The 20168-nt window shown below is 42.0% G+C and overlaps 1 protein-coding gene across 1 annotated transcript in view; it reads right to left on the bottom strand.

Moving 5' to 3' along the window:
• Positions 1–342: 342 nt before the first annotated feature.
• The window catches only part of LOC126184319 (uncharacterized), a 97910-nt gene continuing 78084 nt past the window's right edge, over positions 343–20168 (bottom strand). The window contains exons 4-6 of the mRNA XM_049926695.1: positions 18609–18738; positions 13809–13901; positions 343–774 (exon numbers count right to left, since the gene is read on the bottom strand). Of these exons, the coding sequence (XP_049782652.1) occupies positions 13817–13901; positions 18609–18738 (215 nt within the window). The 3' untranslated portion in view covers positions 343–774; positions 13809–13816. The remainder of the gene's footprint in view (positions 775–13808; positions 13902–18608; positions 18739–20168) is intronic.

Below are 20168 nucleotides of genomic sequence, written 5' to 3' on the forward strand. Positions count from 1 at the left end.
ACAAATGTTTAGCATTCTGCCAAATAAACAGGCATTTATGACACTTGTGGATCTGCTCATGGTCTGTTATTGCTAGTTCAGCGATTTGTGATAATGTAATCTTTAGGTTCATTAATCTTCGAACATCTACTGCACACTAAAAAGAGTATTCAGATAAATGGTCTTGATGGATGGTAAAACACACGTATCTTCATAACTGAAAATAAGTATTATTCGATTGTCGATATCCGAACTACGGTACTTACCTTGCAAGAATAACTTGTTCCTGGTCTGCATCAGTTACTGAAGCTGAAAGATTGTTATGTTCATTGGGAAGAATAAAGAGTGTTCTATGATCCACAATGACGCAAAATAGATTATTTTATTAAGTGGTGATTGCTACGGACTCTACTTTAATGAATGGTGTAATTCACAAATTTGCCAACAAAAATGCAGAGGTTTATTATTATTTTTTCTATTATATCAAATAGTTATAATTTTCAATGTTCCCATTATAATATAAAACACTGAAATATACATTTTTAAATTGTTTTTAACATACAAATTAACCCTCACATTCTTTAAAATATTTGTTGGAAAACACCATTACATGTTTAAAATAGTTTTCGATAAACCATATATGCGGCTACATATACCACTACGGAAAGACTACTGACCCACATCATTATAGGTAGGTATCATTTTCTACAAAAGTTTATGTATTACCCACAAAGTTGTTTTGAAGGAACACATATCTTGGATATGGGAGCTCTTCTGGTGTCAGCTACAGCAAACCTGTAAAACAGAGCAGTAACATCTCTAGAGTTTTGTTTTTCTTGGTTGGGAGCAACATACAGAAATTTTAATATTCACGAATATATAAGGAATACACAGTTTGTAGAAGCTGCAAGACATGAATAACTAATACACTTAGTGTTTTATTTAGTTGCAGTGCATTTATAGACTGCTCTGTTTTGCTTATCGTATTGTTTTAAAAATGAAGTAAATAGTTTTTTACCACCATTAAATAACTATAACAGCTCACAACTTTTCTGCATTGAGAAATAATGCAAAACTGTGATAATTTTCACATCATTTATACCACAAATTCCAGTTCCATGTAGTAAATGCCAAATGCGTATCATACTAATTACAGTAGGCTGCCACATATGCTAGTTACACTATTGAAAAACGCCTTTATTTTTGTGATGTATAAGAAGTTCCTTATAGACTTTAAAACAATCATGAAACCGCTGTCTCTAAGTTAAATAATGGTAGCGCCTATTACGTCACAGTTAAATGCTGAGCACCATCTTCTATCAATCTACATTTCATTTTAATGTTATCACAAAGCGGTACTTTTATGTTAATTTAATTAATGAACAAGCATAGAACTTATTTTTTATGGCATAGGTTAATACTTTTCAAATATGACTATAAAAATTTTCCAGAGCACATCCTATTTTAATTTACAGATCACTACATTTACAGTCTGTTGCAGTAATTTGATTAGAAGTCTGACAGCCCTAAACTGAAGTTTTTTGTGATTGACATTGATAACTTCTAATTAACAGTTTGGTACCTTTATGTTCCTTAGTCCTCATGTTGCATACGTGTTAAATCCAACTTTTTTTTTTTTCTAGCTCAGGCAATTACCTAAACGTACTGTCCCTGATTGTAGCGCTCACTTCACACCATGTGATTTCTGTGCATCACTTGTTTTTGCTTCTGCGAGCACCCACTAGGTTTCAGAATCTGACTGAAGAAAGCTGTTGATCGCAGTGACAGCATGACTTCGTGAAATAAAGGCAACTTCTGCATATTTTTAGTAGTTTTGAACTAGAATGCGTGTATAATATGTCGTAATATACCCTACGCTGTAGAATACATGATTGTTTACCGCCTCGCAACAATACTGCGATACATTTTTTACGACGTAGCTGTGAGTCTACATTCGGTAACGACGTACGCTTTCATATTCGTAAGAGTGAACACAGGAGGAAAAAGACAGCGACGAAGAAGAAAAGGAAAGTAGTGACAAACGTGATGCATTTCCAATTTATTAACGCCCCATAACACTAAAGCCTGAGGCATCACCAACAGCAAAAATGTTCCATGCCACGCATCTAACTAGGCTGATGAATAAAACCCATAAACGTTGTTTATGATGTGGGTTGCTTTGGTGAAAGGGTTTCACATTTGTGCAGTGCACTAATTGTGAACTATACCTTTGTGTCGCAGAAAAAAGTAACTAATTTCTGCAATTCAATAAAAAATAGCAGAATGGGTTACATGCTTATGGACTTCAAAAAGTAAGTTACGCTTGTCGTCCCACGCTAAAATCATTGTGCAACAAGAGTGGCGCACTATCGGAAGATAGTACCTACTATTACGGGTGTCCTGCAGACACAGTCTGCTGCGGTACGGATGACAAGTGCTTGACAGTGTGAAAGAACTGTTGTAGCATCTGGAAATGTAGTCTGTAGTGGAAGAACTCGGGAAAGCGCGATTATGGGGGCAAAACGTGTAACTTGCACATACACTTATCAGCTAGAATATTATGACCATCTACCTACTAGCCGGTATGTCCAGCTTTGGCTCGGATAACAGTGGCGACGCGCCGTGGCATGGAAGCAGTGAGCCTTGGTGCGTCGCCGGAGGGAGTTGGCACCACAACTGCATCCACAAGTCACCTAATTCCCATAAATTCCGTGGAGGGGGCGTTGAGCTCCGACTCCATGTTCAGTCACATCCCAGATGTGTACAATCGAGTTCCAGATCTGGCGAGTTGGGAGGCCGGCACATCAATCGGAACTCGCCACTGTGTTCCTCGAACCACTCCATCACACTCCTGGCCTTGTGACATGGCGCATTGTCTTGAGAAATGCCACTGCCGTCGGGAAACATGATCGTCACGAAGGAGCGTATGTGGTCTGCAACCAGTGTACGATACTCCTTGGCCGTCTTGATGACTTGCACTAGCTCCACTGGACCTGTGGATACCCACATGAATGTTCCACAGAGCACCGTGAAGCCGCCGCTAGCTTGACTCCGTTCCGCAATACAGGTGTCAAGGAGCTGCACCCTAGAAGATGACGCCTTCCCATCGACATGGTGAAGTTGCCGATGTCGTGGTGTTAACATTGGCGCATGCATGGTCGACGGCCGCGAAGGCTCGTCGTCAGGAGTGTATCGTGCAATGTGTGATCAGAGACACATGTACTCTGTCCAGCATTAAAGTCTGATGTTAATTCTGCCACACTTCGCCACCTGTCCTGTTTTCTCAGCCTGCCCAGTCTACGGCGTCCGACCTCTGTAATGAGGGGTGGCTGCCCAGCCCCACGGCGTCTGGACGTGGTTTCACTTTGGTTTCTCCACGAGTTGAAGACCACAGCACTCCTCGAACACCCGACAAGTCCTGCAGTCTCCGAAATGCTCGTGCCGAGCCTCCGGGAAATCACAATATGCTCTCGGTCAGATTCAGATACATCGTGCACCTTTCCCATTTATATACGGCCAGCGCGCTCATTCATACTACATACGCCGTCCGTGTGCCTGACTAGCAGTCATTCCTCGCCAGTGACGTTCCTATCGCCTGGATGGATTTATATCGATAGCAGGTCGGTGATCATAATTTTCTGACTGATCAGTGCAGATTCACAGTGAAATTCTGGAGGTATATGGACCAAATGCAATGTCGCGTCCAGCGGTAGTGAAATGGTGTCAACAACTTGACCAGTGCCGCACAGACGTGGGTGATGTTGATGAGACATTCCAGGTCCTGCACATGCGGTTTCCATCTTTTCGGCAAGCTGGATGAACGTCTTGGGTAGAAAGAGATTGTCCAGTGATGGGGATGTTCACACACCAGTTCTCAAATGGATCCGTGACCACGCAGTGGATTTCTATCGTCGAGGAATTGAACGATTGGTAGAACGTTCCGTCTGTTGCGTTCAGACACTTGGTGACCATGTTGAAAACTATAGTCGTGAATCTGTGTCACTTTGGAGCATAGTGCAACATTCGATAAAAATTACTTGTCCTGCTAGAATAAGGTGGAATCTGCTTTTTGAACTATACTCACATATAAAATTTTCCAACTGTTACAGACTAGTAGTAGATGAGACTCCCTATTACTGTAAGGTACACACAACTCAGTAAAATCAAACAGACTGTTTATTTAGACAGATCTTACAAACCTAAGTAGAGAGGTTTCTATCCGTCTCAGTCTAAGGATACTTGAAATATAGTCCAGTACTTCTACAATAAAAATCGAGTATACTTCAGGAAAGAGTGTTAAGTACCATATAACGCGTAAGAAAATCTTTTACAGCTGTTTTAGTGATTTAATGACAATGAACGCCAAACACAAATCTCTAAATAACATGTTGTCGGACTTACAGCTGCATCAAGTGGTTATACATCCATGAGATTTCGGCCAAATGCTTCTCAGCCATTGTTAAGTGGTAACTGACTGCTTTGTGGTTGCAAGCCTCATCTTTACATGGACATGGAACCGGCTTTGACGTCAGCGCTGCCCAGGCCATCTTCATATTAAGGAATTTTTATATATTTATTTCGTCTCTGCTGTGCTCGCCTTCTCGATGACGCAGTTCCACATTATACTCTTCTGGAAACCGGCGTGATGGTTATATTAGGTAGCCTGATCTCCGTAGCTGCAATATTACCCCGTACCAGAAACCCTAGCCTTCGTGACGATAGAGGTCTCACTGAATGCAATCTCCATTTTCTAATATGTGTTCGGCTGTCGCCTTTTTCTCTACGTAGCACAGGCGCAGACAACTCTCACGTTCAGTTCGGCGTTGTTCTATGGTGCTTTTGGTCTGCCCTGTCCGCACTCGAAAGGAATTTTATAAATACCGAGAGCTCTAGCTACGTTATCTTTCCCAATCCACATGAGTTGGTGTATTTTAACTGGAGGCCTGAAAAGCAACATGCGTGTCTCTTTCTTCAGCAGATGCCTAATCCACCACCACAGAATACAGTATGGGAAAAACGCAAGTCTTTTACTTTCCTCCAAGGCGTTGTTCTGTTCGGAAAACTCCTGAAACTCCAAAGCCGATTTGTTTTCACAGTTATATCGACGATGCTATGATCGTCTGGACGTACGGACGTGAAAAACTTGGGGGAGTTCATTGAACACCGCAGTAGCATCCACAAACTCAACAAGATCAGGATGGAGGTTTAAAAAGACAGTACCATGCCCTTCCTTGATTTTTTTCGTCCACTGGAAAACCTACGGGCCTGTCAGCCACAATGTATACAGAAAATCAAATAATACGGTCCTGAATCTGCACGGTTTGAGCCACCACTACGCTATTCAAAAGCGCACTGTTCAAGAAACCGTGGTTCACCGAGAGGGATCCGATCTGTCTCCGAAATTTTGCCACAAGACCTAACCAACTGCAAAAGGTTTTCCGTAAGAATAACTATAACAACAAATGCATATCACCCGAAATTTTAGGAGGTAACCTCAAGATATACGAAACATATGAGACAAGCGAAATACCCTCAGACTACAAGAAAAATTCAATAATTCAGGTTCCAAAGAAGGCAGGCACTGACAGGTGTGAATATCAGTGTAATAAGTCATGGTTGCAAGATGCTTGAACAAATTATTTACAGAAGAGTAGGAAAACTGGTAGAAGTCACCCTCGGCGAACAACAATTTGTGTTCCAGGGAAACGTAGGAATATTAAAGGCAGTGCTGACCGCATCCACTTACCTTGGGACATACGTTAAAGAAATGCAAACTTACGTTTATAGCATTTGCAGATTTAAAATAAGCTTTCGACAATGTTGACTGAAATGTACTACACTACTGGCCATTAAAATTGCTACACCAAGAAGAAATGCAGATGATAAACGGGTATTTATTGGACTAATATATTATACTAGAACTGACATGAGATTACATTTTCACGCAATTTGGGTGCATAGATCCTGAGAAATCAGTACCAAGAAAAACCACCTCTGGCCGTAATAACGGCCTTGATACGCCTGGGCATTGAGTCAAACAGAGCTTGGATGGCGTGTACAGGTACAGCTGCCCATGCAGCTTCAACATGATACCACAGTTCAACAAGAGTAGTGACTGGCGTATTGTGACGAGCCAGTTGCTCGGCCACCATTGACCAGACGTTTTCAGTTGGTAAGAGATCTGGAGAATGTACTGGCCAGCGCAGCAGTCGAACATTTTCTGTATCCAGAAAAGCCCGTACAGGACCTGCAATATGCGGTCGTGCATTATCCTGATGAAATGTAGGTTCTCGCAGGGATCGAATGAAGAGTAGAGCCACGGGTCGGAACACATCTGTTCAAAGTGCCGTCAGTGCGAACAAGAGGTGACCGAGACGTGTAACCAATGGCACCCCATACCATCACGCCGGGTGATACGCTGTATGGCGATGACGAATACACGCTTCCAATGAGCGTTCACTGCGAGGTCGCCAAATACGGATGCGACCAACATGATGCTGTAAACAGAACCCGGATTCATCCGAAAAAATGACGTTTTGCCATTCGTGCATCCAGGTTCGTCGTTGAGTACACCATCGCAGGCGCTCCTGTCAGTGATGCAGCGTCAAGGGTAACCGCAGCCATGGTCTCCGAGCTGATAGTCCATGCTGCTGCAAACGTCGTCGAACTGTTCGTGCAGATGGTTGTTGCCTTGCAAACGCCCCCATCTGTTGACTCAAGGATCGAGACGTGGCTGCACGATCCGTTACAGCCATGCGGATAAGATGCCTGTCATCTCGACTGCTAGTGATACGAGGCCGTTGGGATCTAGCACGGCGTTCCGTATTACCCTCCTGAACCCACCGATTCCATATGCTGCTAACAGTCACTGGATCTGGACCAACGCGAGCAGCAATGTCGCGATACGATAAACCGCAATCGTGATAGGCTACAATCCGACTTTTATCAAAGTCGGAAACGTGATTGTACTCATTTCTCCTCCTTACACGAGGCGTGACAACAACGTTTCACCAGGCAACGCCGGTAAACTGCTGTTTGTGTATGAGAAATCGGTTGGAAACTTAACTCATGTCAGCACGTTGTAGGTGTCGCCACCGGGGCTACCTTATGTGAATGCTCTGAAAAGCTAATCATTTGCATATCACAGCATCTTCTTCCTGTCGGTTAAATTTCGCGTCTGTAGCACGTCATCTTCATGGTGTACCAATTTTAATGGCCAGTAGTGTATTTGAAATTCTGTAGATAGCAAGGGCAAAATGCAGGAATGAAAAAAGTTATTTAGAACTTCTACAGAAAACACGCTGCAGTCATAAGAGTTCTAAATATTTAAGTAGGAGATAGGACGACGTTGTAGCTTCTTCCCAACGTTATTCAATCTGTAAATCGAGTAAGCAGTAAAGGAAACGGAAGAGAAATTCGGAAAGGGGATTAAGTTCAAGGAGAAGAAACAAAAGCTTCGAAGTTTGCTGATGACATTGTTTTCTCTCAGACATAGCAAAGAACTTCGAAGAGCAGCTGCACAGAATGGGTCGTTTCTTGAAGACGGATTATAAGATGAACATCAACAAGAGTAAAACAAAGATAATGAACAGTAGACGCACTAAGTCAGATGATGCTGAGGGCATTAGATTAGGAGATGAGACACTAAAATTAGTAGATGAGTTCAGCTGTTTGCGCAAAATAACTGCTAATGGCAGAAGCAGACAGAATATAAAATGCAGACTGACAACAGAAAGAAAGCATTTCCGATAAAGAGGAATTTGTCTACATTTAATACAAATGTTTTTTTTCCCTAGAGGTATTTGTCTGGAGTGTAGCCTTGTACTGAAGTGAAACTTGGACGATAAGCAGTTCAGACAAGAAGAGAATAAAAGCTTTTGAATTGTACAGCAGAAGAATGTTGAAGATTTGATGAGTAGTTCGAATAATTGATGGTGAGGTACTGAATCGAATAGGGGAAAAAAGAAATTTACGCCACAACTTGAGTAAAAGCAGGGCGCGATTGATGGGACACACCCTGAGGCATCTAGGCGTTGTCAACTCGGTAATGAAGGGAAGTATGGTGGGTTTAGATAGTAAGCAGGTTCAAGCGGGTGTAGGTTCCAGTAATTAAGCATTGACGAGGAGGCTTGCACAGTGTAAACTGGCGTGAAGAGCCACATCAAACCAAAGACGTGGCAGAAGGAGGTGACATGGAGGTCTGGAACCCACTCCCTCCTCCTCCAGTCACCTACATGAAATTACACACTACTCAGTTGCCATGTAGTGAAATTGAAATAAATTTTGATTTTCAACCATACAACGAAGAAGAGATACGCACTACTGATAGTAAACGTCGCCATCGATAGATATGGAGAATCGATATATCGATGGCACTGTCGGCCATGGCCCATCCTTACTTTAACCAAGAGCAACTGCTGTACATTGTTGGCCTGCCTTAAGCTGATTTGTTGTTTTGTGAATCAGTTCAGTTCTTAGTTGCAGCTGAATTTAATTAAGTATTGCCGTTTATTGTTTTTGTGCTGTGTGTTGTTATGATAGTTTCTAATTATGGGTAAGTTTGTAACAAGAAAGAAGAGGAAAACGGATTTCGATTCGTCCACTAGCGTTATGGTAAGTTAAAAATATGTACGCACTACTGTAATAGCCTAATTGCCCATCTACAGCAGTTTCAGGTTAGCACCAGAGTCGTTGTTTGGAGACTGGCAGAACTTGATGGTTGGAATATTTCACTACTTCACAAGGCAGCGGAGCGGTAAACGTCATTACGTATACGACAATTTAACAGGAAGCGAAAAAACATTCTTTTCCCAGCCAAATGTAATACGTCAAAATTGTCGACTGCAGGACAAAAGTACTCAGATTATGTTCCAGGATCAGTCATGATCGAAATCACTTCGCACTGTATGAAGGGACCATTTTAATTTTTAAATTGCACTTAATACGTTTCGAATTTTGAATCAATTCACTAAACAAAATACCTTTTGATTGAATCATATGATTTCAAATGTCCATTTCAATTTTCATTTGTTTTATTGCTGTACACAACCTATCATACAAGAAAATAAAGTTATTAACATGTTGTTGACGGTAGATTGCTGTGTTACAATGTCGCACTCAGTCCTTCTTCCACGTGCCGTCACACGCATCGTTCACATGAGTCGGCCTACCAGTTTCAGCTGATTTTGCAACGATGTTTAGGTCCGAAACATGAAACTGCAAACTTTCAACCTCTCTTCAGTTATTTCCACATCTTGTGTCCAGCAGTTTGTCGACATCCATTTCTTAGCGTCAGGTAATTCGGTTGAAATTCGACTGCGCCTTTCTGCTAAATGCTTTCCAGTTCTTCGTCATATAACTGAGTCTACGATTTTGTTACACTTCGTTCCGTACTATGTAAACTTTACTTTTTGGCTTCGCCAGGTAGAATACCGGGATGCTTCCACACTTGAATTTGTCTTGTTTGTGATTACAAGGCGGCTCAAAATTACTTAGCATGTATCTGAGTTGAAGAACCTAAAACGAATTACCACTCATCACCCCCTAACTACAGATAGTAAAGCTCAATTAAAGTATAAAAACATGCATTTATTCAATATTTCCGTCACGAATATCACATCAGTGCTCCGACATTTACAAATGTCACTCAGAATGATCATTCGTAAAATACATCAAGCGTTATTACTTACTAACCTTCCCTTTAACTCTATCTTTTAGATTTTGCAGCTCTAATTCTGATTCTGCTTCATTTATATCACTCTTCCACTTATGATTATCGAAAGTGCAGTCATGAAATCAACACCACAATGTGAGCTGTAAGACGAAAATAGTAGAAACAGCAAGCAAAATAGCGGGCTAGTAACGCAGGCTGGGAAACTTGCTCTGGGCTAGTAACACAGGCTGGGAAACTTGCTCTGAACATAATGCGTTCTGAACAGTCGGTTGCGATGTACATACTGTGATTTGATCCGATTCATGTTTTTCAACACTAAATTACTATTGGAAAAAATATGACATAAACGATCAGAATCAACGGCCTTAAACAGCATATCACAGTTGAGATGAAATCGCATCGAACTGTATTCTGAACTCGGCTGCATGTAATACGTTTTAAAACGATGCTCCTCGTTTCCTTCAAATAATTGCTCAAAATTCCATTATTTGTAGCCCAAATGGCAGAAAAAACCCCTATCAGGTCACTCGGGTGCTACTCAATTATAAAAACCAGTTTGGATAAGGTACAATGGGGACAGGTTTGCGGAGAGCGGAAGGGATATGTAATGACAACAGATTCTACTGTTCGTTCGTTCTTTCGTTTCTAAAAGGAGTTTTCAGCGGCTGCTTCAATTCGTCCAAGGGATTGCGCCCTGCATGCCCCTCCCTCCCACCCATTTGGCCAAAATCCTTCAACGCTCTTGTAATAGTACAATAACTGAAACTAGCAATTCCGTGCACAATTAAATCTGAAAATATGTTTGCATTCATGGACTATCAAATAACCAAACATGAAAAATTATAGGAAAATCTTGCAAAATAAGAATTCCATCTTTTGTTTTGATGCATTATTTTGAAACAATGTGCACCGACCAGTTTTCTTCTAACTCTCCGCCGACTGTGGTAACTCTGCGCATTGAAGCATTGAGTTAGCAATCCCTGAATTTGGAGGAGGGCGCTTCGAATCCATCCGCAAGCAATCTTGAAAATGGTTTTCTACGGTTTCCCATTCTGAGTTACGCAAAGGACACGGTTGGTACCGTACTATAGGCCACAAATAATGCCTTCCGAATTCCTTTCTTTCCTGAAAGATTTCAGGTCCCTTAAAGATGCTTACATGAAAAGAGCTGCATCGAAGGCGAGCCAAACATCTCTTCCAAGAATGTACTGATGTATCATGTCTTCAATTTTTACTGCAAGAACGATTCTCTACTGTGAAATATCTTATTTGTAACATACTTGGAACGGCGAGTGTAACCATGACGACTCTAAAATATTTGCAAATAAGAGTTATGCAAACGACTAGGTATGTTGTACATCGTAGAGGGCTTTATCAACATCAAGGTTGTATAGCTTTATTACCATGGATAATACAATGTGATTTACGAGGTCGCATACATTAGAAGTCTAGTTGACATCAATGCGTGAATCAATGTTACGACCACGAAACTGTAGCGCGTAGTATTTGTGTATTCCGTTTTGTTTAATATATTAATTTGTTTGCTACAGTTTCAAGTTTAATGTTGAAAAATAATTTTTAAAGAAAGTTTCTGATAACATAAGGGAATTGAAGATCAAATGAAAGATACTTTAATAAAATTTGAGACTGACTTGAGGAACATGGGATGCTTTGATGTGCTGATGGAATTCTGACTTGGTTTCAGATAAGTAATAAATTTAAATACAAGATTGTTGTAGGAGAAAGATGACGATTGTCAAATGAGATTTTAGCCTGGTTTGCGTCCTGAGCTATTCAGCCCAACTTTTAGATTTCTTTGCTGTGCGATAGTGAACCTTATATTAGAAGACTGAATCTCTATTTTAGCAAAGAGACAATGCATTATATGAGAATGATAATTCGTTTGACAGTAGAATGAAGTTATCATATTGCCAAATAAATAAATATACACTACTGGAAATGGAAAAAATAACACATTGACACCGGTGTGTCAGACCCACCATACTTGCTCCGGACACTGCGAGAGGGCTGTACAAGCAATGATCACACGCACGGCACAGCGGACACACCAGGAACCGCGGTGTTGGCCGTCGAATGGCGCTAGCTGCGCAGCATTTGTGCACCGCCGCCGTCAGTGTCAGCCAGTTTGCCGTGGCATACGGAGCTCCATCGCAGTCTTTAACACTGGTAGCATGCCGCGACAGCGTGGACGTGAACCGTATGTGCAGTTGACGGACTTTGAGCGAGGGCGTATAGTGGGCATGCGGGAGACCGGGTGGACGTACCGCCGAATTGCTCAACACGTGGGGCGTGAGGTCTCCACAGTACATCGATGTTGTCGCCAGTGGTCGGCGGAAGGTGCACGTGCCCGTCGACCTGGGACCGGACCGCAGCGACGCACGGATGCACGCCAAGACCGTAGGATCCTACGCAGTGCCGTAGGGGACCGCACCGCCACTTCCCAGCAAATTAGGGACACTGTTGCTCCTGGGGTATCGGCGAGGACCATTCGCAACCGTCTCCATAAAGCTGGGCTACGGTCCCGCACACCGTTAGGCCGTCTTCCGCTCACGCCCCAACATCTTGCAGCCCGCCTCCAGTGGTGTCGCGACAGGCATGAATGGAGGGACGAATGGAGACGTGTCGTCTTCAGCGATGAGAGTCGCTTCTGCCTTGGTGCCAATGATGGTCGTATGCGTGTTTGGCGCCGTGGAGGTGAGCGCCACAATCAGGACTGCATACGACCGAGGCACACAGGGCCAACACCCGGCATCATGGTGTGGGGAGCGATCTCCTACACTGGCCGTACACCACTGGTGATCGTCGAGGGGACACTGAATAGTGCACGGTACATCCAAACCGTCATCGAACCCATCGTTCTACCATTCCTAGACCGGCAAGGGAACTTGCTGTTCCAACAGGACAATGCACGTCCGCATGTATCCCGTGCCACCCAACGTGCTCTAGAAGGTGTAAGTCAACTACCCTGGCCAGCAAGATCTCCGGATCTGTCCCCCATTGAGCATGTTTGGGACTGGATGAAGCGTCGTCTCACGCGGTCTGCACGTCCAGCACGAACGCTGGTCCAACTGAGGCGCCAGGTGGAAATGGCATGGCAAGCCGTTCCACAGGACTACATCCAGCATCTTTACGATCGTCTCCATGGGAGAATAGCAGCCTGCATTGCTGCGAAAGGTGGATATACACTGTACTAGTGCCGACATTGTGCATGCTCTGTTGCCTGTGTCTATGTGCCTGTGGTTCTGTCAGTGTGATCATGTGATGTATCTGACCCCAGGAATGTGTCAATAAAGTTTCCCCTTCCTGGGACAATGAATTCACGGTGTTCTTATTTCAATTTCCAGGAGTGTATATATATATTGTGTAACGGGTATAAATGCAAATATTCTTATATGTGGTACATTAATATGTACTCATATCAGTGTGTTGATTGCTTTTTCTGTGTGTCGAACAGTGCTCCCATAAACACGTCACAAACTTTATGATCCGAAGTTTTCCACACAGTTGCAGCTGCACCACTAAATTGACTAAGCCTGTCAGTACAGGCTAACGGTTTAAACTCACACTAGAACATCTGAGCTGCTATCCAGGGCAAAATAAGCATTAGTAGTTCTCTCTTTCCACATCTGTCTGGAGATACTAAGCAACCTAAATGCATTTGACTTGTAAAAGCTATAATTATTAGTCTGAAAATTATGTAAATACTGATGTACTATCGTTCAGCTACACTGTACTCAGTCATCAATAGTAAGTATGTGCACTTACACCTGTTTTACACACACACACACACACACACACACACACATATATATATATATATATATGTGTGTGTGTGTGTGTGTGTGTGTGTGTGTGTGTGTGTGTGTATGAGAGTGGGAGAGATAGAGAGATGATATTCCCTTGCTGTCCTGTGGCCACTAAACTTGTTTACCGATTCGTTTATAGGAGAGATACAGTTTAACCCAAAACTTCTACAGAAATATACTGTTGAATTTTCATTTATTTATTTACAATAACCTCACAGAATATATTAAATTATGATTTATGTGAAGTGTACTGTGTTAATGTGTCTTCATCAAAGACAAATTTCCTACAAACGTGTATCTTTGTTGCTTAAATACACTTTTATACTTACTTGCAAAGTTAGATGTGACTGAACCACATAGCATCCCAGTTGGCGGTGAGCTGAGGTGTTGGTACCCTCTGCCCACCAAAGCCAGCAGAAGTCCTGTAAAAAGACACCCTAGATTATTAAATTTTTTTCTGGGACACACTTTACACACTGTTATAATATTTATATTTGTATTATGAAGCCAGAAGACAAAAAACCAGAAATATACACTAACTAATTAAACACTGAAGAAAACTCCTAACATGAAAAGGATGTCACTGGAGTGGGAAGAAAAATACTGGTTCATGAAGCATTCATAACAAATTTCATACTACCCAGTCAGTGATAACTTGTCTGATGGTGTACATTTGATTTCAGGCTTGCAACAAACATGAAGATCAGTTACAGACAGGAATTATAATTTACAGTTAGTGAAGAAATTCGTAAAAATATTTCAAAGATAAACAACTGTTTCTGCATAGCTGCAAGAAATACCATAAAATGAGGTGAATAGAAATGATGGGGTGAATGACAGCAAACTTCGAAAGAAATTCTAAAAGTTACATTTTCAACATACTGCTGTGATTTTGCTCTTGAACTGTTTGTCCTTATGCTCTCCACTATATCTAATAAATGATTATTAAATACATTTGCTATCTGTGACTCATCATTTGTAGCCCTTCCATTCAGTTCAGTAGTGCTGTTGTGTTGATCTGTGGCTGGTTGTTCTGTCTCTCGCTTCACTACATTGCATATTGCCGTAAGTCTGTTGCCGGAAGTACTGATTGCTGACTTTATGTGTATGTTCTTTGATTTTTAATAACCTTTCTCAGTAATTTTGAGTATTTTTTTGTATTGTGCAACTACTGAAGGATTCCTACCTATTCTTGCCAAAAGGTACTTCTTCCTTTTCCTTTCACAAGATACTTTAATCCGTCTAGTGATCCATGGTTTTTTAGCTGGCTGTTAAGTGTTTTTTCTGACTAGCTTATGCGGCAAGCTATTTTAATATAATGATATGAATTTATAATGGAATAGGTTAAATTGTATGTTAGCATTAGGTTCATTATCAATTACATCCCATGTCCTCTCCTGAAAACTATTCTTAAAGACATTTGTCCTGGAGTCATTAATTATTCGAACTGATTTCCACTGAGGAGTGTTCATACCTTATGGCGCTTGTTATCTATCGCAACTGTGCAACATGATCAGAGGGACCATTTGTTACTGGGTAAACAGTTATTTTGTTACTTTGAGTTTCATAAAATAAAGCATTATCAGTTAGGGTCCCACTGTCTTTATCCACCTGTGTTGGAAAGTTAATTACTGAGACCAAATTGTAGGATCCAAATACGGTTTCCATATCATTTTTCCTATCAGGATCCTTTAGCAAATCTACATTGAAATTACTACAGACTATTAATTGCTTGCTGCTGTTTGAGAGATACCACAGCAAAGAATCTAGATTCCTCTCAAATAGTACAAAATTTCCCAGTGGGGATCTATATACAGTTACAATTAAAAGTGAGCTATTTTCAAGCATTAATTGAAAAGCACGCATATCTATGTGCATATCACTACAAATATTTTTGAACTTCTATTTTGTCTTAATGTATGTAATAACTCCTCGTTTCCCTATGTTATTTCTGCGTGAGTGAGCTGCACTACTGTAATCTTTTATATGTGTGTGCTCAGACAAGCCCAGAATGATGAAGAGCCAAATGGCAGTTCATCTCTCTGTGAAGAAACAGGATTGCAAGAGAAATGGAGGCCCTGGTGTTCCAGGACCGGCGTATCACAGTCAAGGCAATGCCGCAAAAAGTGAAAAACAGTGACAGAAGAGTTTTCAACGTTTTCCTCGACATTTTGAAGATGACATAGATCACTCATCGCTAGCTACTGCGACTGCTCACACCCATTCAGGATGGCCTGCCTATATGACTTCTTTAGCCGCCTAATCACTACGGACGTGCTGAGTGTGCTGCCATGATTTCGAAACGAAGGAGCAAAGCAAGCAGTGGGAACATAAGGATTCGCGACTGCCGAAAATGGTGCAGACGCAGCCATCAGAGGGCAAGGTAACGGAAGGACTGCCATGATATGATGCTGAGAGATTTTGCTATTAAGGTGCAAACCTCACAGGAAAATACTACCGAAATCTCCTGACGAGATTACGGGGGGCTGTCAAGACGAAGCCTTGTGGGAAGCTGTCCAAGGGTGTGCTTTTGCTCCACGATAAAAATGTCCCAGTTTGTTCTGCACAGTCGTACATGCTGCTTCTTTGGGCTATTAAATTTTGCCAAAATCTCTATCTATTCTTACACCGTTGGGAAAAATGAAGGTTAAATATGTAGAGAAGAACTAACACCAGAACGAAGTTACAGCATTGCAGCTTGGTTTTCAGCATTGTGATAATTAAACTTGCTTACTCACTGCGCTTAATTGTATTCTGGGACCTTCAGCCGACACAACTCGTTGTACAAAATATGCAAATCGGATCCAATTTTCACGTCGAGAATGGGGTAGCAATAAGCGTTACTGGTGGTGGAACTGCAGAGTCACATAGACCGTCTACGTGACTGTTCTGGGTCGCTGAAGGCTGGATACTGCCTGTAAGTGTACTCGAATGAAATGTTTCACTGTCCTGCTTTCTTCCTGTGTGCTTTACAGTATCTGCATGTACTGGAATATTTCGGTCTCCTCAGCTGAGTTCGCTAACGCACGCCTGTATAGTTGCACCAGACTCAGCTGTTGCTGGTTTGGATCGCGGCGGTGGAACAAATTTTCACCGTCAGTATTTGGCCGCCAATTGGAGAAGAGGTAGTCTGCATCTACATCTATGTTCCGCAAGCCACCTTACAGTGAGTGGTGGTGGAGTGTACTTCTTGTATCACTAAATTCCTCTCCTTCCCCCCCCCCCCACCCCCACCTTCCACGTTCTACTCGCGAATGGCACGTTGGTAGTTCCAAACCACCACACTCACTATTGGTAGTGATCCGTCCGTGGGATGGGAATATTAGCCATTCAGTCCCACCGGTGCTATTCGAGAGGAGTAAACTATGTGCTGGCAGTGAATTTCAGCCTCCCTCTTCTTTCGCCAACATACAATACCAGCACGTGACCACACCAAAAACAGATACTTATTACAGTCACAATACTTAAAAGATAAATTTGAGACACAGTTGTCACACACTGGGACGAAAGGGACCATTGAGTGTGGAGGAGAATAACCCTTTCCGATTAGGCAGCTGATAGTACCTCTCGGGGTCACCCAGCTACATGATACATTCTTTCACTAAGCAGTCCTATACTGGCGTGTTTTCGTGTAATCCGTTAAGTCTCACCATAAAAGCAAAGCTGTATGGCTTGATTGACCGAGAAATCGTGAGGGGCAGGTTCAGCTGCATAATAGGAAAGGCATTTCGTATCTCTCGCGCTCAATGGAACCTTTCCGAAGTGTGAGATCTGTGTGTTAAGTGTATCTGTTACGTGTAGATGACTGTAATGGGTGTGTGTGTGTAGTATGGTGTCATGTTCGCATTGTATGATAATGAGAGGGGAGAGAGGGTGAAATCTGGTGCCAAGACGTAGCCTCCTCCCCTCGGGTAGCACCAAGGGGCTTCGAGCTTATCGTCCCCTTCCAACGGACAGATCACCATCAACAGGGGCATATGAACTCATTCCATGAGGCAGTGCAGAGGGGTTTAGAGTTTAATCCAGGTCCCTTGCCCAACGTCTGGTGATCAGAAATTTTATACCATCACCCGTCCTCCCCTTTCAGGAAAAGTAACAGGAAATTTGCCAACAGCGCATGACGTGCCCGTGCAGTTACCCATCTAAGTAGCGGCGCAGCATAACTTCGGTGACCTGACGGGAACCGGTATATTCAGTGAAGCAAGGTCGTTGACAAGTGTAACCATCAGACAATATTTATTCAAAGATCTCGAAATACATTAACTTATAGGCACGACTAAGTGCGCTTCATTTGTCTCCCCATACTTGGTTAAGCCCAGTTTAACAATATTATAGGTAGCCTTGAAACCGTGGATACATTTTGCTTTTTATTTGTTCTCGAATCTGATGCGTTATTTGAACAGATAACAAAAGGAACCAATTACAAACAGAATTCAGCTTTGGAAGCGTAGAAACAATTTCCCGTATCCTTGTCCCCAGTGTCTTTGTTCAAATGTATTCCCAGATAACACATACTACCCCGCTGTAAAAAAATTCTGGTGTAAGAATGCATAGTCTAACGGCGATATAAAAGCATTAAAATTTTGTCGAGCTTTCAGCCGCATCAAGTGGTTAAGTACTCACGAGCTTTCGGCCATTGTCAGGTAGTGACTGAGTGGATATGTAACCACTTGACGCAGCTGTACCTTCGAATAAACTTGTAGAACACTTCCTCATTACTCGCATTCCTTACTTTTTGCTATACTGCCAGTATACCTATGTGTGTTGGTCACCATTACTGTTCCTATTTTTTTCACAGGTCACAATTTTTGCATTAGCCACTCTCTGTTTAACAACACAAACAGCACGCGACTGGTTCTTTGAGAATTGATTTACACTGTTACCTAAACAAAGATCTTTCCATTTGTTTCCAGTCGTTGCATATGGAAGTACAGTAATGAGTAATTGTGTCATAAACACTACCCTTATGTGCGTTTAGTAAACTACTTAGTGACGTAGTGCGATATTCACAATTAAGTTGCCGATTTTTCAAATACTGTAACTGCATTTGCACGCCATATTCAGGTTTGGGTTTTGTGATACATGTACTTCTTCAGTTATTTATGCTGTCAACAGTGAGGTATACTTACGTCTGCTGCTGGCTGTTGTTGTTGTTTCCATCTTCAATATTTTTCAAATTGTGTACGGAATATCTGTTGTAGAAACCCCAGATACTCTTCATCAGCTTATCACTGTATTTAGTGGGCAACTCCTCCATAACTGAAAAATGAAATTCAAATGGCACACTATAATGCATAAGAACTCAAAAGCATAGCATTTTGTTTAGTGAAGTGCACTTAATATTTCTTGACTGTTTCGTTTTTGATATTACGACACCCAAACTATACCCCTCAGCGTCCATGCATACTGGTTTAAATTAGTTGACTTCTGACGTTTAAGGTCCCAGATATGGGTCGACTGTTATGGTGTGGGAGGCTAAGCTATACTTCTTATTTTCTTTTCCTCTCGCTGCCCCCATCCTTCCATCCCAAATGTAATACGCTGTCACTCCCATTTCTAAAGTACTACAGTTGCCTAGTGTTTAATAACAATAATAAAATACATAAAATGTTTTAATATAATAATGTGGTTACCTTAATGATTACGGCATTATTGTAGCATAACTTAGAAGATTAATAGTTTACACAATACAAAACCGGAGTGTGCACTAAGCATTATCTGTATTTAAATAAGCACTAGGGTTGTGAACACTGGTGTCCAGACAGGGCAATGTAAAGTGTACATGAGAGGATGCTATATGGGAATGCAGGCTTTCTCAGCGAATTTCATTAATGAGATCTTCTCGGGTTACCAGCCGAGCCGTGAAACCGTGTTTTCACAACATTTCGAAGAGTTTTCGTCGAAGCGTTGCGACAACACACTGCATGAATCGGCTGATAATCCAAGAAAAGGAGGATGCTGCTTCTTTCAGTTGTTCCTGGCAATGGTCTGGAAATTCAGTGTTTCTGTGATTTTCTTCCTTAGTGGAGAGCCTTCCTCTCTCTTGCCTCACTCAAATTTCTAGCTATTTCTGGTTACATCTGTGGCCTCAAGAACCATGTCGTACTTGTTGGCAGCAAGTATGACCAGCCTGTGAATGGCCACCTGAGGCGCCAAAAGTCATGGGATACATCCTAATATTATGACGGATTTCTTTTTCCCCGACATAATTCAGCGACTCGGCGAAGCATGGATTCAACAAGTCGTTGAAGACCTATGCAGAAATATTGATCCATGTTGCTTCTTTAGCCGTTCATAATTGCGAAAGAGTTTACAGTGTACGATGTTGTGCACGAACTGACGTCTCGATTATGTTCCGTAAATGCTCGTTGGGATTCATGTCGGAAGATCTGGGTGGCCAAATAATTCACTCGAATTGTTCAGAATGTTCCTCAAACTAGTCGCGAATAATTGTGGCCTGGCGACATGACATCTTTGTTTGGGAACATGACGTTCATGAATGGCTGCAAATTGTCTCCAAGTAGCCAAACATAACCATTTAGAGTCAATGATCGGTTCATTTGGACCAGAGGACCCAGTCCATTCCATACAAACACAATCCAAACCGTTATGGAGCAACGACGAACTTGCACAGTGCCTTGTTCACAACTTGGAGCCTTGGCTTCGTGAGGTCTCCACCACACTCGAAC

This window comes from Schistocerca cancellata, chromosome 4 (assembly GCF_023864275.1).
Source record: "Schistocerca cancellata isolate TAMUIC-IGC-003103 chromosome 4, iqSchCanc2.1, whole genome shotgun sequence".
NCBI classification, from domain to species: domain Eukaryota; kingdom Metazoa; phylum Arthropoda; class Insecta; order Orthoptera; family Acrididae; genus Schistocerca; species Schistocerca cancellata.